The 17,761-nt window shown below is 51.1% G+C and overlaps 2 protein-coding genes across 2 annotated transcripts; one reads left to right on the forward strand and one right to left on the reverse strand.

Moving 5' to 3' along the window:
* Nucleotides 1-1,899: 1,899 nt before the first annotated feature.
* Nucleotides 1,900-2,844, reverse strand: LOC134057375 (olfactory receptor 14J1-like). Its single transcript, XM_062514364.1, has one exon. The coding sequence runs from the start codon at nt 2,830-2,832 to the stop codon at nt 1,900-1,902; it is 933 nt and encodes a 310-aa protein (XP_062370348.1). The 5' UTR covers nt 2,833-2,844.
* Nucleotides 2,845-16,496: 13,652 nt separating this feature from the next.
* LOC134057370 (olfactory receptor 14A16-like) lies at nt 16,497-17,429 on the forward strand. The gene has a single exon (XM_062514360.1). It carries the CDS (start codon nt 16,497-16,499, stop codon nt 17,427-17,429), a length of 933 nt encoding a protein of 310 aa, XP_062370344.1.
* Nucleotides 17,430-17,761: the final 332 nt, after the last annotated feature.

Below are 17,761 nucleotides of genomic sequence, written 5' to 3' on the forward strand. Positions count from 1 at the left end.
CCTGGATCAGGAATGGTGTGGCCAGCAGGAGCAGGGCAGTGATTCCTCCCCTGTGCTCTGCACAGCACCTTCAGTGCTGTGTCCAGTTCTGGGCCCCCCAATTTAGGAAGGACATGGAGGGGCTGGAGTGTGTCCAGCGAAGAGCAACAAGGCTGGTGAGGGGTCTAGAATACAAGTCCTGTGAGGAGGGGCTGGGAGAACTGGGATTGTTTATCCTGGACAAAAGGAAGCTCAGGGAGACAAGGCAGTGTCAGGGCACAGGTTGGACTTGATGGTCTCCAAGGCCTTTTCCAGCCTTCCTCGTTCTGTGATTCTCTGAAACCACCCCTTGAGCAGTTCAGGATGAGCCCTGGGCCTCCTCCTCAGAAGGTGCAGCAGCCCAGGTCCCTCAGCTTCTCCTCACAGCCCCCAAAGCCCATCCTGTCAGTCCTGCAGAGCCTCTCCAGCCCCTCCTCATTGCCCACAACAGGGAGCCCCACAGCCAGACACACCAGCCCAGATGTGCCCCCCTGGCCTGTGGTGCCTCTGGCAAGGGAGCGGCACCAGGCACTGCAAGACCCTGCAGACCATTCCTGAAGCACTTGGAGGATGATCCTGCACCCCAAGGGACGTTCCCATGGTGCCAGCTCAGGAAGTGAAATGGGGAGTGGGGACAGAGAGGAAAGGGATGGGTGGTTTGCAGGGGAGGTTACAGGGAAGCGCAACAGGAAGAAATCGGGATCAGGAAAGAGTAAAGAAAGCAAAGATGAAGCAAAGGAAATGCTCAGAGCAGTGTGGGGGTGGCTGCCAGGCAGCCCTGGCTCTGAGCAGCAATGTCTGCAATGGGACAGGAAAGTCACAGCTCATGGGAACAAACTTTCTGTCTGACTTCAGAGGCCACGACAAACCTGAGTGGTTTCCCTCTGGTCCCGCAGCCCTTGCTGGCCCCAGGGGCTGATGGCATTTGTGCTCCCTCAGGTCCCTCTGCCCACAGCAGCACCATGGCGGTGCTGACGCCTGCTCTGTGCAATGCAAACAGGGGCTCCTGAGGCAGTGCTGCCGTGTGTGTGCCTGCAAGGATGGGGCACCTGTGTGAGCTGGGGGAGAGGCCAGGGCTGCAGAGGGGGGATGTTGTTGGCAGGTGCACGAGGACGCTCTGGGACGCTGCCCTGGGGTGTCCAGCGCACTGGGGATGGATCAGCCCCTGCTCTGCTGCTCCTTGCCAGGCTCTCCCCTTGCAGGGACCTTGCAGAGCACCAGCCATGCTGTTTGGGCCCAGCCTGCCCACGGCCAGCCTGGGGCTGCTCCCGGGGCTTTTCTGTGCTCAGCGTTGGCCTGGCCAGGTGTTCTGGAGAGAGCCTGGGCAAGGAGCCTCCAGCCCCCAGGCCCTGCCCTGAGGTGTCAGCGCTGCCCCAGCAGTGCCCATGGCCTGTCCCTGCTGCAGCCCTGGCACTGCCACCCCCAGGGCTGTGCCCGGCCCCGAGAGCACTCAGGCCCTGCAGCAACACCAGGGGCAGGAGGGCAGCGGGGCAGTGGCACGGGAGCAGCACTGGCAACACCAAGTGCTGCTGCTGCTGCTGCTGGGCACAGCTGCTGTGCCAGCACTGATCTGCCCCAGCTCTGCACACAGACATTGCTGCTGCAGCTCCAGGGAAGGGAACAAAATGGGCATCTATGGAGGAAACTTTGCTGCTAGAGAGATCCTTTAGTTCATTAGAGACACTTAGAGCACAGCTACTCACTGACACACTCTGTGGCCACTGTGAAGGTGGAGAGAAACAAAATTATAACCTGCACAATCTACAAATTTCCTTTGTGGACAATAGAAAAAAACAAAGGAAGAAAATTCCACAACCAAACTAACAAGAAGTATTCAAAATTACTTTTATTACAAGTGATTTGTGAAAATTGGCCCCCCGTTCAATGTTTATGAAATCCTCGTGCCAGCAATCTCCACACTGCAGCTTTGAGCTCCTGGTTCCTCAAGCTGTAGATGAAGGGGTTCAGGGCTGGAGGCACCACTGAGTACAGAACTGACAGGGACAGGTCCAGGGTTGGGGAGGAAATGGAAGGGGACTTCAAGTAGGCAAAAAACCCAGTGCTGAGGAAAAGAGAGGCCACGGCCAGGTGAGGGAGGCAGGTGGAAAAGGCTTTGTGCCGTCCCTGCTCAGAGGGGATTCTCAGCACAGCCCTGAAGATCTGCACATAGGAGAAAACAATGAACAAAAAACAACTAAAATACAGAAATGCACTTAGCACAATGATCCCAAGTTCCCTGAGGTAGGATTTGGAGCAGGAGAGCTTGAGGATCTGTGGGATTTCACAGAAGAACTGGCCCAGGGCATTGCCATGGCACAGGGGCAGGGAAAATGTATTGGCTGTGTGCAGCAGAGCATGGAGAAAGGCACTGGCCCAGGCAGCTGCTGCCATGTGGGCACAAGCTCTGCTGCCCAGGAGGGTCCCGTAGTGCAGGGGTTTGCAGATGGACACGTAGCGGTCGTAGCACATGATGGTCAGGAGGGACAACTCTGCTGAGATGAAGAACACAAAGAAAAACACCTGAGCAGCACATGCAGAGTAGGAGATGTTGTTGGTGTGCCAGAGGGAATTGTGCATGGCTTTGGGGACAGTGGTGCAGATGGAGCCCAGGTCAGTGAGGGCCAGGTTGAGCAGGAAGAAGAACATGGGGGTGTGCAGGTGGTGGCCGCAGGCTACGGCGCTGATGATGAGGCCGTTGGCCAGGAGGGCAGCCAGGGAGATGCCCAGGAAGAGGCAGAAGTGCAGGAGCTGCAGCTGCCGCGTGTCTGCCAATGCCAGCAGGAGGAAGTGCCTGATGGAGCTGCTGTTGGACATTTGGCCCCTCTTGGCATGAAAATCTTTTACAGGACAAGAAGTAAGAGATAAGTTAGGTGGGACTTGTATAACACAAAATCAAAGCCATTTCCAAAATCAAAGACATTCCTGCTTTCAAATAGAAAACTCTTTCTCTTTCAGGAAATGCTCCCTCAGGGCTGAGTGGGAGGTGTGTTTTGTGGAGACCACAGCTGCAGTGATGGGAAGGACATCATCTCAGGTCCTCATGTCAATTCAGGTCTTCTCTGCACGGGTGGGAGGGGACAGGGACCAGACCTACTGTTCAATATTTTCTGTGGAAATCCTTTCCTATGAACAGGAACCCCTCATCATCTTCACTCCTGCTGTGTAGGAATGGGAATGGTAAAACCTGTCAACATTTTCTACATTTTTTAAAAAGGTATTGTTCATTTTTCTTGCTGACTTCTTTTAGGTGTCAGAAACCCTCAGCATTTCTGCTGCTGGCAGGGATAACAGAGCACCTTCTGTGGGGCAAAGTGATGAGAGGAGAGGGAACTGGGCCCGGGGCTGCAGAGCTGCCCCACGGCTCTGCTGCAGCTCTGCCTGCACAGGAGGGGCTTCACGCCTTGGAGCCCCAGCCCTGAGGGCAGAGGCTTGGCTGGGGGACAGGAGGGAGGGGGCTTCTTCAGACCGAGGGGCTGCACTGGGTGAGGGGTTTCCTATGGAGATCTCTAAACTTTCCCTGCCACAACATTTTTGGTTTTTGTTTTCTCTCCTTCCCTGAACTTCTCTCTGCTTCCTGGAGATTTTCCTCCTGGAGTTGTTTCCCTCTGCCAGCACTCACACACCCCAAATCTCTGTGCACTCTCCTTGTCCCTACAGAACTCTGCCTGTTTTCAGGGCACTGGCTGGGGGCAGGTTCTGTTTGCAGCTTGGAGAAAGGACAGGTCAGACTGAGCCTGATGGGTCCAGCACAGGGGATGCTGGTGCTGTCCAAGGGCAGAGTGGCTGAAACCTCTTTAGAAAACTACCATTGACTTACAGAGCACCCAGGGCTACAATTCAGGTCTCTCAGATACAAAATTAATAATTTTATAATATTTTATCTTTTCCATTTCACGGGAGAAGGAATTTGGAAACAATCTCAGGAAATTCCCCATCTTTATAGAAATCTTCTTCTTGAAAATATCCTGGAAGTGAGCTGAAGCTCTTGGCTTCTTCTCCTCTACAGCGGACATACTCTGAGTTGTACTTACAGATTTGTTTTCAGTGGGATCTTCCAGCTTTAGGAGATCACTGCAGGAGCTGCAGCTGCATTGTCCTGCAGCCAGAGGCTTCCTGAGTCCAGGGCTGGGAGTGATTCTGCCCCAGGCACTTGGGAGCATCTTCCCAGCCCTGACTGATAGAAGCTCTCTGTGCCTCTGTGCTGTGCCCAGGGTGGCTGCAGGCAGTGCCCTCAGCCCTGCTGGGCTGGGAGAAGAGCTGCTCCTTAGCCGAAATGTCATTTTGAAGCTCTTCTTGGTTTCCATGGGCTCCTTCTGTGCCAGGAGCCTGGCTCATCTCAGCAGAACAGACACAGCACAAGGACTTTAATGACCCTCTCAGGGCTTTGGTGTTGTTTACATCAGACATTACACCCTGAAAGAGTGTTCAAAAAACTTCTCAAGAACTGAGAATGAGATTTAAAGTTCAAAGTTTTCTAAAGTTGTAATGGGTCCCACTGAGGGCCACAACTGAGAAAGTGTCCCTAGGTTCCAGTTAGAGCAGAATATTGGTGACACTGAAGACAGGTGGGGACAAACAAGGGAAAGGTGTCTCCAACGCTGCACAAACCTGGATGTGTTTCATGAATGCAAAGGGCCAAACCCCATGAAACAAAGGGGCCATTCTGGTTGTGCCAGGCCTCATGGAACCAAGGGGTCACTTGTGCCTGCTTGGGCTTCATGGAAACAAAGTTCCATTGTGACATTGTGGAGTGTCATGGAACAACAGAGACTATTGTGACTCTTTGGGACCCGCTGGATCCTAGGGGCTGTTGTGGCACTGCAGGGCCCCGTTCAACCAAGGGGCCATTTTAGCACAGCAGGGCCTGATGGAATCAAGGGGAGCACAGTGACAGTGTGGAGCTCCATGGAACAAAGGGGCCATTCTGACACCGTGGAACCAAGGAGACCTTTGTTACGGTTCAGGGCCTCATGGAACCATGGAGGCCATTGTGACACTGCAGAGCCCAATGGAACCATGGAGACCATGATGACACTTGGAGGCCACGTGGAACTAAAGGACCATTGTGGCACTGCAGGGCCTCATTGAACCAAGGGCACAAGAGTGACAGTGTGAGCTCCAAGGGACCAAGGGGACATTCTCACACTGCAGAACCAAGGAGAGCATTGTGACACTGTGGAGCATCAGGGAGCCCAGGGTCCAGTGTGACACAGCAGGGCCTCATGAATCCATGGAGGCCATTTTTACAATTTGAGGTTTTGTGAAGCCAAAGGGCCGTTGTGCCATTTTAGGGCATTTTGGAACCAAGGGGACCATATTGACACTGTGGGGATCAATGGAACCAAGTGGCCATTGTGACACTGTGGGATATCATGGAATCATCAATGGTCTGTTTTGACATTGAAGGGCCTTCTGGAACCATGGAGTCTATTGTGACACTATAGGTGATGCCTGTTGGGTAGTGCAAAGCCTCCCAGAGTCTTCAACTAAGATGAAACATGGTCATGAGTTTTTCAGACAGATATAAGTTTTGACACATTGAAATATCAGAGGTTATTCCTCCAATTACAACTTCAGTAATGAAGCTGTTAGAAAAGGCCAGGAGACAAGCTCCTTTTTAAAGGTCTTTTTTAAAGGTCAGCTCTGGGTGGGGAGCCTGAGGGGTCACACACACCTCTGCTGCACCTGCTGGACAATGCTGAGGAGGCAAATGCACAGCTCTGTCTCTTGGCAGAGCTGGGGCTTCCGTCCTCGCAAGAGTCCCTAGGAAGACACCTGTGGGATGGTGGTCTAGGGGTGTTATTCTGGATGGGTGCTGTTAAAGTTATGTGACAAGGTGGAAACCAGCTCTGCTTGACGATTTGATGTTCTTTACTGTTTTGCTGGCTCAGGAATGTTATTTTCAGTCTTTAGTTTTACACCAGCTCATTGTCTTTGGGGGTCTTTTGTTCTGCAGGATGCTGGATGTCTCTAATTTGCATATAGCCTTGGGCGCGCAGTCTCTTGGGAGCAGTGAACTGATACCGGATGGAATGGGGCACAGGTACAGAGCAGGTGATGGGAAGGGATACAAATACAGGATCAGCAGAACACGTCTGAACTTACCAAGGGATATTAACACTTAACAATGACAACAAAAGGTAAGATTTAGCATTTTACAACTTAATATTCAATAGCAAGCTAACACTTTAATTAAGAGCTTATTAACACTTGATATTCAAAAGTAAACTGACACCTTAATCAAGAGTTCATGACATTGGGGTTTTAGTCTTTACAAAGCTATATTCCCCCAGTTTGCTCCCCCCCACAATTCCTTTTTGCTTTTACTTTTCAGAGTCTGAGGCTCTAGTGTGTTCTTGATTTTCAGAGGAAATGTTTAGTCTGACCAAAATGTGAAGACCTTTAACTAACGCTTTGTGTGGAGTTCAGAGGAATGCCCAAATTCAGTAGAGGACCTGAAAAATATAAAGGCTAAAATCTTAAGGCATCACAGGCCTCACTGAACCAAGGGGCCACTGTGAAACTTGGCAGCCTCATGGAACCAAGGAGTCCATTGTGACACTGCAAGGCCTCATGGAAGCAAGGAACCAATGTGACACTATGGGGTCTTGTCGTGCTAAGAAGTGATTGTGTCACTTCGTGGAACCATGGAACCAAGGAGTCCATTGTGACACTACAGGGCCCCATGGAACTAAGGATTCATGGAACAGTATAGGAGCCTGTGGAACCCAAGGTCCATTTAACATTGAGGGGCCTCATGGAATCCTGGAGCCATGAGGACACTTTGAGGCCTCGTTGAATCAAGGGGCTCCTCATGACCTCATGGAACCAAGGAGACCATTGTGACACTGTGAGTCCTCATGGAACCAAGGGGCCATTGGGATCCTGCAGTATCAGTGAGAACCCTGTGACACTACAAGGCCTCATGGAAACAAGGGACCAGTGTGACACAACCACTGTGACACTGCAGGGCCCCCATGGATCCAAGGGAACAGGGAACAGGTCTGGTTGGATTGGCCTGACTGGTCCAACTGCCCTTGGCTTGTCAAGGGTCACTTTTCATGTGCCCTTGCTCTAATGAGGCACTGACCTTTCCTTCAAATGGAAAAGAACTGTCCTTATCCTCCAGGTACCCATTACTGAAACAGGATTCCCCTTCAAAAATTTGCAATATCCAGGGATTGCTCCTAGACAAAAGTTGCCATAACCAACAAGCCTGGCTGGCCTTGACTTCCTGAGGGTTGGCTCTCACCGGCCTTCAAGCACTGGGGCTCAGTGCTTGCCTTCCTATGGGAAAGAGCTGTCCCTCTTGTACAACCAGGGAAAAAACTGGCATTTCTCCTCCAAAATTCCCTGTTTGCAAGGGTTTCTCTGAGACCAAAGCTGCCAGGACATACTTCTCTGCCTGGCCTTGATCTGTGGTGGTCACCTCTAATCTGACCTGAGACACTGGGGTTCCACTGGACCAGATTGGTCCATCCAACCTGGCCTTGGACACCTCCAGAAGTGGGGAGTCTGCAGCCTCTCTGGGTAACCTGTGCCAGGGCCTCACCACCCTCACTGGGAAGATTTCTTCCCAATAGCCCATCTAAACCTGCACTCCTTCACCTCATGGCCGTTCCCCCTTGGCCTGTCACTCCAGGCCTTTGTCCAGAGTCCCTCTCCAACTCTCTCAAAGCCCCTTTAGGTCTGGAATGGGCTCTAATGTCTCCCTGAGCCTTCTTGTGCACAGGCTGAACAGCTCCAGCTCTCTCAGCCTGGCTGCAGAGCAGAGGGGTTCCAGCCCTGCAAATGTCCATTGTGACACTGCAGGGCTTCATGGAACCCAGGGTGCATTATCCCACTGGGGAACCAAGGAGACCCTTGTGACACTGGGGTGCCCCATGGAAACAAGTGGCCATTGTGACACAGCAGGGCCCTGTGGAACCAAGGATAGCATTGTGACAGTGGGAAAACAAGGAGAGAACCTCAAGTGCTGTGTCCACTTTTAGGACCCCCAATTTTGGATGGACATGGAGGGGCTGGAGTGTGCCCAGAGAAGGGTGACAAGGGTGATGAGGGGTCTGGAACACAAGTCCTGTGAGGAGCAGTTGAGGGAGCTGGGGTCATTTATCCTGGAGTAGAGGAGGTTCAGGGGAGACCTCATCACTCACTACAACATGACAGGAGGGAACAGCCAGGTGGGTGTCAGGCTGTTTTCCCAGGGAACAGAGACAGGAGCAGATGATGTAATCTTAAAGCTGCACAAAGGGTGATTTAGGCTGGACATTAGGAAATATTCTTCACAAAAAGGGTGATTGGAAGGGCATTGGAAATGGCTGCCCATGGAGGTGGGTGAGTCACCATCCCTGGAAGTGTTTAAGGAAAGACTGGATGTGGCACTGAGTGCCATGGTCTGGGTGACAAGGTGGTGTTGGGTCACAGGTTGGAGTTGATGCTCTCAAAGGTCTTCTCCAGCCTGGGTGATTCTGGGATGATTGTGACACTTCAGGGCCCTGGGGAAGCAAGGGGCCATTGTGACACTGTGGGGATAAATGGAAGGAAGGAGCCCATGGTGACAGTCTGGGTCCTCGTGGAACCACAGAAGCCCCTGTGACACTGCAGGGCCTTGTGGAACCAAGGGGCCATTGTGACACTGTGGAACCAAGGAGAGCCTTGTGGGAGCCTGGGGCCCAATGGAACCAAGGGGCCATTGTTCCATGGCAAGGACTCTTGGAACTAAGGGAACAACTGTGACACTGTGGAGCCCCATGGAACCAAGGGTCCCTTGTGACACTGCAGGATCTTGTGTAAGCAGGGCTCCATTGTGACACTGCAGCACCCAGGAATTCATGGTGGCACTCGGAGGCCTCATGGAGCCAAGAGGTCACTTTGACACTGCAGGGCCTTGTGGAACCATGCAGAGCATTGTGACAGAGCAGGACCTTGTAATGATGGGGCCATTGTGACACTGCAGGGCCCCCTGGAACCAAGGGGCCAGTGCTGCTCCTCAGGGACTCATGGAATGAAGGAAACATGTTTGACAGTGTGGTACTCTCAGGGACTTAGAGGCCATTGTGGCACTGTGGAATCAAATAGAGCATTGCTGCACTGTGAGACCTCATGCGAGCAAAGCACCATTTTGACACAGCAGGGCCCAAGGATCCAAGGGACTTTGTGACACCAAGGGGTCCTATGGAACCAAAGGCACATTGTGACACTGGGAAGCTCCGTGGAATCATCGACACCAATGTGACACTCCAGGGCCTCATGGAATCTTGGTGACACCAAGCTGGGTGTGAATGTGGATGTGCTGGAGGGTAGGAAGGCACTGCAGAAGGACCTGGACAGGCCGGATCCAGTGCCCAAATCCAACAAGGTGAGGTTTAACAAGACCAGGTGCTGGGTCCTGCGCTTTGACCACAAGAACCCCTGCAGTGCTCCAGGCTGGGGACAGAGTGGCTGGACAGGGGCCAGGCAGAAAAGGACCTGGCGGCACTGATGGACAACAGGGTGGACATGTGTGGAGGAGTTTTTGGCCAGTGAGGCCGCAGAGAGTTTGCTTTGCAGTGTTGGGTAAATTGGGCTGTTTTAGTGCTAGCAAAGGCATGCTGACCTTGGACTAAGAGATAAACAGGTGGCAAGAGTGAGAAAGCAAGCCAGGATGTGCTAATCACAAGAGCAAGAAAGTAGAACATAAACATAAAATGCTGTAACCAATTAGTAGGGTAGTTGCAGGGTATGAACAGTTATTTGTAGCCAATAAATATGAGTATTAGGCATGTGAGCACATGCACTTATGTCAGAACTTTATAAAAGACAACAGCTTGTATAATAAAGTGGAGCATTCACCATAACTCTATGAGTGTTGCGGTTCTGACTCTGGTCACTCCTCGTAACAAGTGGCCCCTGAACAGGGACCTTCGATTCGACCCATTGTGGGAGGTAAGTGAGCAGGCAAGCTCCGAGAAACAGCACTCGGAGGGCAAATGACCACTGTACGCAGGCATACGCAGTGGCTCCGTGCCTGGGCTGACCCTATAGAGGAGAGCTCGCTGTCCCAATTCATTAATTACATTCTTCCCTCGCTGAATTCCTCCATAACAAGTGGTGTCCGAACAGGGACGCAGCGTGGTGGGACGCGGTTTTTGCTATCAATGCATAGGCGTTGATGCGAACTGGCTAATCGTGCCACGGCGTGTGGTGAGGCAAAGCAGAAAGAGGAGCGAGGGACCGTCCCTAGAGGAGGTAGGAAGAATCGAGCGCTCTCTTCCCGGTCCTGATTAAAGACAAGCATGGAAAGTGAATGTGCTGCTGTGGTGAAGCTACTGCTTAGTATACTTGCTAAGCGAGAGGAATCAGTAGCGGAGAAGACCCTCACCAAATTATTGAAGTGGGCACGAGAACACGGGTTTCTCGCTAGCCCGCCGCTTGTGTTTCAAGCAGAGGCTTGGCGTGCTCTAGGTGATAACATGCAGGACATGACAATCATGAGCAATGATAGAGAAATTAAAGACTTCCCTACCACCTGGTGCACGGTTATTAACACCTTAAATGAAATGAAAGCGGAGGTAAAGATAGTTGTTGCTGCTGTTGAGTCTCCTGCCCCACCGGGGGGAGCAGCGAAACCCCGATTGCCAGTTTAAGGGCTCAGACTTTTAAACGCCTTTTTGGGACAACATGGGCAGCTCATCCCGAGGTGTCTCGGGACATGGATCTCATCCAGCCTCTGACAGCGACCATGGTGACACTGCAGAACCTCATGGAACCATGGGTCAATTGTGACAAAGACAGCAGCAGATCCAAGGACACCATGGAGACGCTATGGATTCTCATGGAACCAAAGAGACCATTGTGACACTCTTGTGCCTCATGGAATCAAGGGGACCCTTGTGAAACTCAGGACCCCTATGGAACCCAGGGTCAAGGATGAAGCTGTGGGGCTCTGTAGAACCAAGGAGCCATTGTGACACTGAAACAGGGGGAATTAAAATAAACATTTCATGGTAAAAATACAGGAGGATGCTTTGACTTGAAAGAGGCTAACAAGATTCTATGAACACTTCACATTCTCTGTCTTTGCAGGAACAGGAGAAGAGAGCAAGGCTACAAGTTAAGACAGAGGAGCAAGAATGTGCAAACAAGGTGGAAGATCGAGTTGCCTTCCAGATAAGTGAGACCTTAGACCTTAGAGCCTTAGACCCCTGAGCCAGCAAAGACTGGTACCAAGGTCTGGAAAGACCCCAAAGACTAATACACACACGCACAAAGAAGGGTTTACTTCATCCTAAGGACCCCCAGACGACCACCAGAGCGACCAACAAGGAGCAGTGGGCAGTTGCAAAATGGTGTGGAGCTAATATTTATACAAAGCATAGACAGGTGGAGTTATGAATTGAATGTGTATTAGGTGTACTGTGCAGTGCTAATGTGTAGAGAATAAAAGGAGAGGCACAGGTCACTGAAGGTGTGCGCGTTTTTGGAGCAGCTATCCCACATGCACCTCAGCACTATATAAAATACATACCCAGAACTTCCTTTGTGGCTTATAGAGTTTTTACGCACATGAATTTGGTTGACCTCACTTCCCCCCTGAGATTTTGGGGTGCCCCCTTTGCCCCTGCGAGAGCTGGAGCTGGTGCAGAATGCCGTCTTCACCGACCCCACAGACCAAAGCGCCTGAGTGTACCTGCACTGCATCCTCTCCCGAGGTAACTCGGGGCTCCCTCCCACCCCAGAGGCCTTCACCTGGAGTTTTGGGGGACCCCCTGAATGTTAGGGTGCCCTCTGACAGGCCCCCAACACCAAGGGTCATCTGTGTCCACATCAACTGCCACAATGCAGTGGTGGCTGTGATCTTTTCCCAGCCCATCAAGGTGAATCGGGACACCTAGGGGCATCAAAAATCTCCTGGATCCCCCCAAAAATCACCTGGATACATCTGGGTACCCCTTGGACACCTGGATCACAGAAAAACCCTGGGGCCTCCTAAAACAGGTATCCCAAAATCCTCATTGCTTTTTCTGGGTAGACCTGGTTTCTCTACATTCCCATTGACTTCAACGTGGTAGACCAGGTGTCCTGACAGTCCTTTATTTCAGTGGGGTAGACATGATGTTGTTCAATCTTCATTCACCTCAAATGGCAGACTTGATGTCCCAAAATATTTGCTGCTAAAAACCCCAATTTTCTGATAGCAATTCCCACACTTTAGGCTGAAAATGGAAATTTTCCCACCTACCTGGAGGAACAGCTTCAGCATGAGCCACAGGTGTGGCATCAGGCATTTGGGACTGGCTTCCAGGAATTCATCCACAACTTCCAAAGCATCAGCACTGTCAACCTGGAGCAGAAATTCCCAGAATTCAGCCCAAGATGTCTCCCAAATTTACCCAAATTTACCCATTTTAGCAGCAAGTTTTGGCAAAATCCCCTTTGACTTCAATGGATAGACCTGGTGTCCCTAAATCCCATTGACTTGAATTGGGTACATTTGGTGTCCCTAAATCCCTATTGATTTTAATGGGGTAGATTTGGTGTCTTGAAATCCTTATTGATTTCAATCAGCACATCTGATGGACAAATAATCCCTACCAGGAGATGATTACTATAAATGATGGGGCAAGAGAGAGACATTGCAAAACATGATTTATTGCCTCGTGGCAGCAGTCTCAAAGAAGGCTGAGACACAAAAAGTCTTAGCTCCAATGCCATAATATCAGGAGCTGCTTCATTCTTAGTTATAATGACTTATGTAAGCTTTTAGCCAATCCAATACTTCTAGGAACTTTGCTACTGTCTTTTTACACCAGTCATTATTTGCTTTGCTTCCCATGGCTCTGCTGCAACGCATCATTTTTCAACCAATCATATAACACTTCACACACTTATACTGATACACCTTAAACTTCTAGCTACCTTTATTACAGCTTCTACTGCTAAACTTGAAAATCTTTTAAGATCTCACTTAACATAATGCTTTGCTTACATAATACATATCTGTTTGCTTAAAACATATTTCTACTTAAATTGCAAACTTATATTCTTGATTCATGTCTATTTTACTTTCAGCACTCTAGTACTTCAAGCTTACTCCAAGGTCTTAGGTCAAACCTTGGATCCATCTCTATCTCTCAGCCTGTATGAACAAGGCCCTGAGAGCTCTCCATGCCTGTATTTCCCACACAACTTGATATTTCTGCATCCAATTTCCTGCTCTGACTGGAACCTGAAGACACTTTCTCAGTTGTGTCCCTCAGTGGGACCCATGAACGATATCAGAGACTTTGGAGTTTGATTATGACTGAATTTTTGAGAGGTTTCCTATGAAACCATGGTTCTGTCTTGATTTCCCTCTGGTGTGGTGCCATTCATCGGGAAGGATTTCAACTCCAGTTATGGAGAAATGTGTCAAAGAGATTCTCAGAAATCTCCATCCCTATTTAAAAGTGTGTATTTTATTACTGTTCTCTCTAGAGCTGACATGATTGCAGCATTGTGTGATTGATATTTGTGAGAAATGGATTTGTAAAGGAATGGACATGGAATGGGTGGGGATGGTTTGGCCTCCTGGGGGCCACCTGCACAGTCCAGCTGATCCTGGCATGTCATGGGCTGCCTCTCATCAGCCCCTGGAACACTGGGGCTCTGGGCTTTCCTTCCTGTGGAACAGAACCATCCCTTTTTCCATGTGCCCGGGGCTGGAATTGGCAATCCCCATGAAAAGTTCTTCATATACAAGGGTTGCTCCCAGCCAAAATCTTCCAGGACAGACAGCTCAGGCTGGCCTTGGCCTCCTGAGGGCTGTCTCCCATCTACCACCACACACTGGGACTCAGTGCTTTCCTTCCAGTGGAAAAGAACTGCCCTCCTTACCAAGCTGCCAATGCCCAAATCTGGGATTCCACCTCCAAAATTTCATCTGTCCAAGAACTGGGACTAGACAAAAGTAGCCAGGACAGACAGGTTTGGTTGCCTTGTTCTCTGGTGATTTCCTTAGACTATGAGCAGAATATTTTCATTTGCCAACAACATGGAGAGGGCCCAGAGATCACCAGGCAGCAACTGACAGAATGAGAGGACACAGCCTCAAATTGTTTAAAGGGAACAATTGGCTGGATACTAGGAAAAGAGTTTTTCACGGAAAGAGTGATAAAAGTACTGGAATGGTCTGCCTGGAGAGGTGGTGGAGTCAACACCCATGGATGTGTTAAAACAAAGTCTGAATATGGCACTTGTGACTATGGTCAAGTTGAGATGTTAGGGCATGGGTTGGATTTGATGTTCTTGAAGGTCTCTTCCAACCCACTCATTCTGTGAGTTTTGTGAATTCTAAGAATTCAGTGAATCTCCCAAGTTTGGGTTTGGAGGCTGCAAGAACATGACCAAAGTATAAGGACAAAGGAGCTCTGTGTTCAGTGGAGTGGAGACTGAGGACAGAAGAGAGCGCAGGGAGGGATTGAAGGGAGGTTTCATAGATAGGGGATCCTTTGGACATAGTTGAAAACAGCCTGAGAAAAAAAGAAAGAATTGATGCCAAGAGCAGATGGGATGGTCCAGACTGGACCCAAGGTTAAAGAAATTTCACTCGCAGGGCAGGGCTGTAGTGAAACCTGGCATCCAGAAGGAGTCTGGAGCAGCCCAAGGCTTTGTGTGTGCAGGCAGAGGCAGGCAGGACGCAGAGCTGTCAGCAAAGGAAGGGGCCAGCCAGGTGGGGCAGCCGGGGGATGAGGACAGCCTGCAGGGACAGAGGGGCAGGGCATGGACACCGTAGGACAGCCTGGGCTGCAGAGGGCACAGGGATGGGCAGCAGCTGAAAGGCCCTGCCAGAGCCAAGTGCTGCAGCACTTTGGCCATGGCTGCTGGCCCTGGGCCCTTGGCCAGCAGGGGACAAGTGAGCCTTGCTGTGCTGGGGCCTCATTGCCTCCTTGTCCCTGCTCAGCAGCCTGGCAGGGGCCGCCCCATGGTGCTGCCCTTGGCATTGCACATCCCCAGAGCCCAGTGCCCCGGGAAGAGCCCTGAGCAAGGAGGGAGGGACAGGATCTGCCTTGCCAGGGGCTGGGGCTCAGCCCTTGGCCCTTGGCATTGCTGAGACACATCCAGGTTTGCTCAGCATCAGAGACACCCTTCCCTTGTTTGTCCCCACCTGTCATCGCTGCCACTAGTGTTCTGCTCTAACTGGAACCTGGGACACTTACTCAGTTGTGTTCCTTACTGGAGTCTATTAAAACTTGAAGAAACTTTGCAGTTTGAATATGACTTTGAGTTTTTGTGAAGATTTTAAGCACAGTATGGGGGACCGTGTCTGATGTAAACAGCATCCAAGCCTCAAGAGGGTCATTAAAGTCCTTGTGCTGTGTCTCTGCTAGTGAGCTGGGCTGGGCTCCTGGCACAGAGGCAGCTCTTGGCAACCATGAAAAGCTTCAAAAAGACCTTTCTGCTGATTTGCAGCTCTTCTCCCAGCCCAGCAGGGCTGAGGGCATGGCCTGCAGCCATCCCAGGCACAGCACAGAGAGCTTCAATCAGTCAGGGCTGGGAAGATGCTCCCAAGTGCCTGGGGCAGAATCACTCCCAGCCCTGGACACAGGAAGCCTCTGGCTGCAGGACAATGCAGCTGCAGCTCATGCAGGGATCTCCTAAAGCTGGAACATCCCAACGCCCACAGACTCTGTGAGTACATTCTCTGATTCTCTCTCCTGTAGAGCAGCCAGGGGTGCCCAGGGCTGTCCTGCAGAGCAGGGTCCTGCAGCCCAGGGTGCTGTGCTGGGCAGGGACTCTGCTGCCTGCCAGGGACAGCTCTCAGCCAGCCCTGGGAGCTGCTGACAGCACTGGGGGACAAGGTCTGTGTGGAGGGAGACAGCTGCTGAGACTTGGAAGTGTTCTCCTTGTGTGGTGAGGATGGTGCAATGATCAGGACTGCTCCCAGCACGACATTCAACTACAGAACATTTCCAAATAGATTATACAGGGAGCACAGCAAGTCAGGGGCTGCATAAAAGGGAAAATCCTGATTTTATAATGTACTGCTCAGGGTTGCCTAGATGGAAAATTGAACATTGATATTCATATGTGTGTTCAGGTTGAGAACAATAAAAACAATTTCTCTTAGGTCTGAATAAACCAGGAAAAGAAATAAATCAGCAGAGGGTCCCTTACAGGCACCATCAGTGTCACTTTTCCAACCTCCTCAGGGTTGCTCTGACATTGCCATCAGAGCCTGCAGAGGCAGAGCTGGCCCTGGCAGTGCCCTGTGCTGGGAGGGGTCTGCAGGGCAGAGCTGAGCCCCCAGGGCTGGGCTGGGCTCTGGCAGCACTGGCAGGGCCCAGCCCTGGGCACAGGGAAGCAGCAGCTGGCAGGGAGAGCTCCAGGCAGCAGAGCCCTGGGCAGGCAGAGGGGGGAAAGTGACACCAAGCTGGGCTGGGATATTTCAAGTCCTCCCAAAATTGAACTATTCCATGATTTCTTATTATTTTACAGGTCCACATGCCAAGACACCAAAAATGTCCAACAGCAGCTCCATCAGGCACTTCCTCCTGCTGGCATTGGCAGACACGCGGCAGCTGCAGCTCCTGCACTTCTGCCTCTTCCTGGGCATCTCCCTGGCTGCCCTCCTGGCCAACGGCCTCATCATCAGCGCCGTAGCCTGCGGCCACCACCTGCACACCCCCATGTTCTTCTTCCTGCTCAACCTGGCCCTCACTGACCTGGGCTCCATCTGCACCACTGTCCCCAAAGCCATGCACAATTCCCTCTGGCACACCAACAACATCTCCTACTCTGCATGTGCTGCTCAGGTGTTTTTCTTTGTGTTCTTCATCTCAGCAGAGTTGTCCCTCCTGACCATCATGTGCTACGACCGCTACGTGTCCATCTGCAAACCCCTGCACTACGGGACCCTCCTGGGCAGCAGAGCTTGTGCCCACATGGCAGCAGCTGCCTGGGCCAGTGCCTTTCTCTATTCCCTGCTGCACACAGCCAATACATTTTCCCTGCCCCTGTGCCATGGCAATGCCCTGGGCCAGTTCTTCTGTGAAATCCCCCAGATCCTCAAACTCTCCTGCTCACACTCCTACCTCAGGGAACTTGGGCTCATTGCTGTTAGTGTCTGTTTAGCTTTTGGTTGTTTTCTGTTCATTGTTTTCTCCTATGTGCAGATCTTCAGGGCTGTGCTGAGGATCCCCTCTGAGCAGGGACGGCACAAAGCCTTTTCCACCTGTCTCCCTCACCTGGCTGTGGTGTCTCTGTTTATCACCACTGGCACATTTACCTACCTGAAGCCCCCCTCCATCTCCTCCCCATCCCTGGATCTGGCCCTGTCAGTTCTGTACTCGGTGGTGCCTCCAGCCCTGAACCCCCTTATCTACAGGCTGAGGAACCAGGAGCTCAAGGCTGCACTGTGGACACTGATGACTGGACAATTTAAGAAGCATTAAAGTTGTAGCAAATTTTTGCATAGCTCATGTAATAAAAGTAATCTTTGCTAGTTCTCTTTGGATTTTTTTCCCCTGTTTTTTATCTGTGTTTTCAGTTTTTAATATTGTCTATAAACCAAGCCCATTGTTTCTGCCATCTCTCCTTTTTTCCTCTCCACATTTACTGTGACACACAGATTGTGTCAATGCAGAGCTGTGCTCTTCATCATTTTAAATGAAATATAGGATATGCAAAAAGTCTTTTCATGGCAGATGCTCCTTGTATTCCCTCCTCTGGAGCAGAAGCAGCAATGTCTGTGTGCAGAGCTGGGGACAGATCAGTGATGGCACAG

The sequence above is a fragment of the Cinclus cinclus genome, unplaced genomic scaffold (genome assembly GCF_963662255.1).
Source record: "Cinclus cinclus unplaced genomic scaffold, bCinCin1.1 SCAFFOLD_32, whole genome shotgun sequence".
NCBI classification, from domain to species: domain Eukaryota; kingdom Metazoa; phylum Chordata; class Aves; order Passeriformes; family Cinclidae; genus Cinclus; species Cinclus cinclus.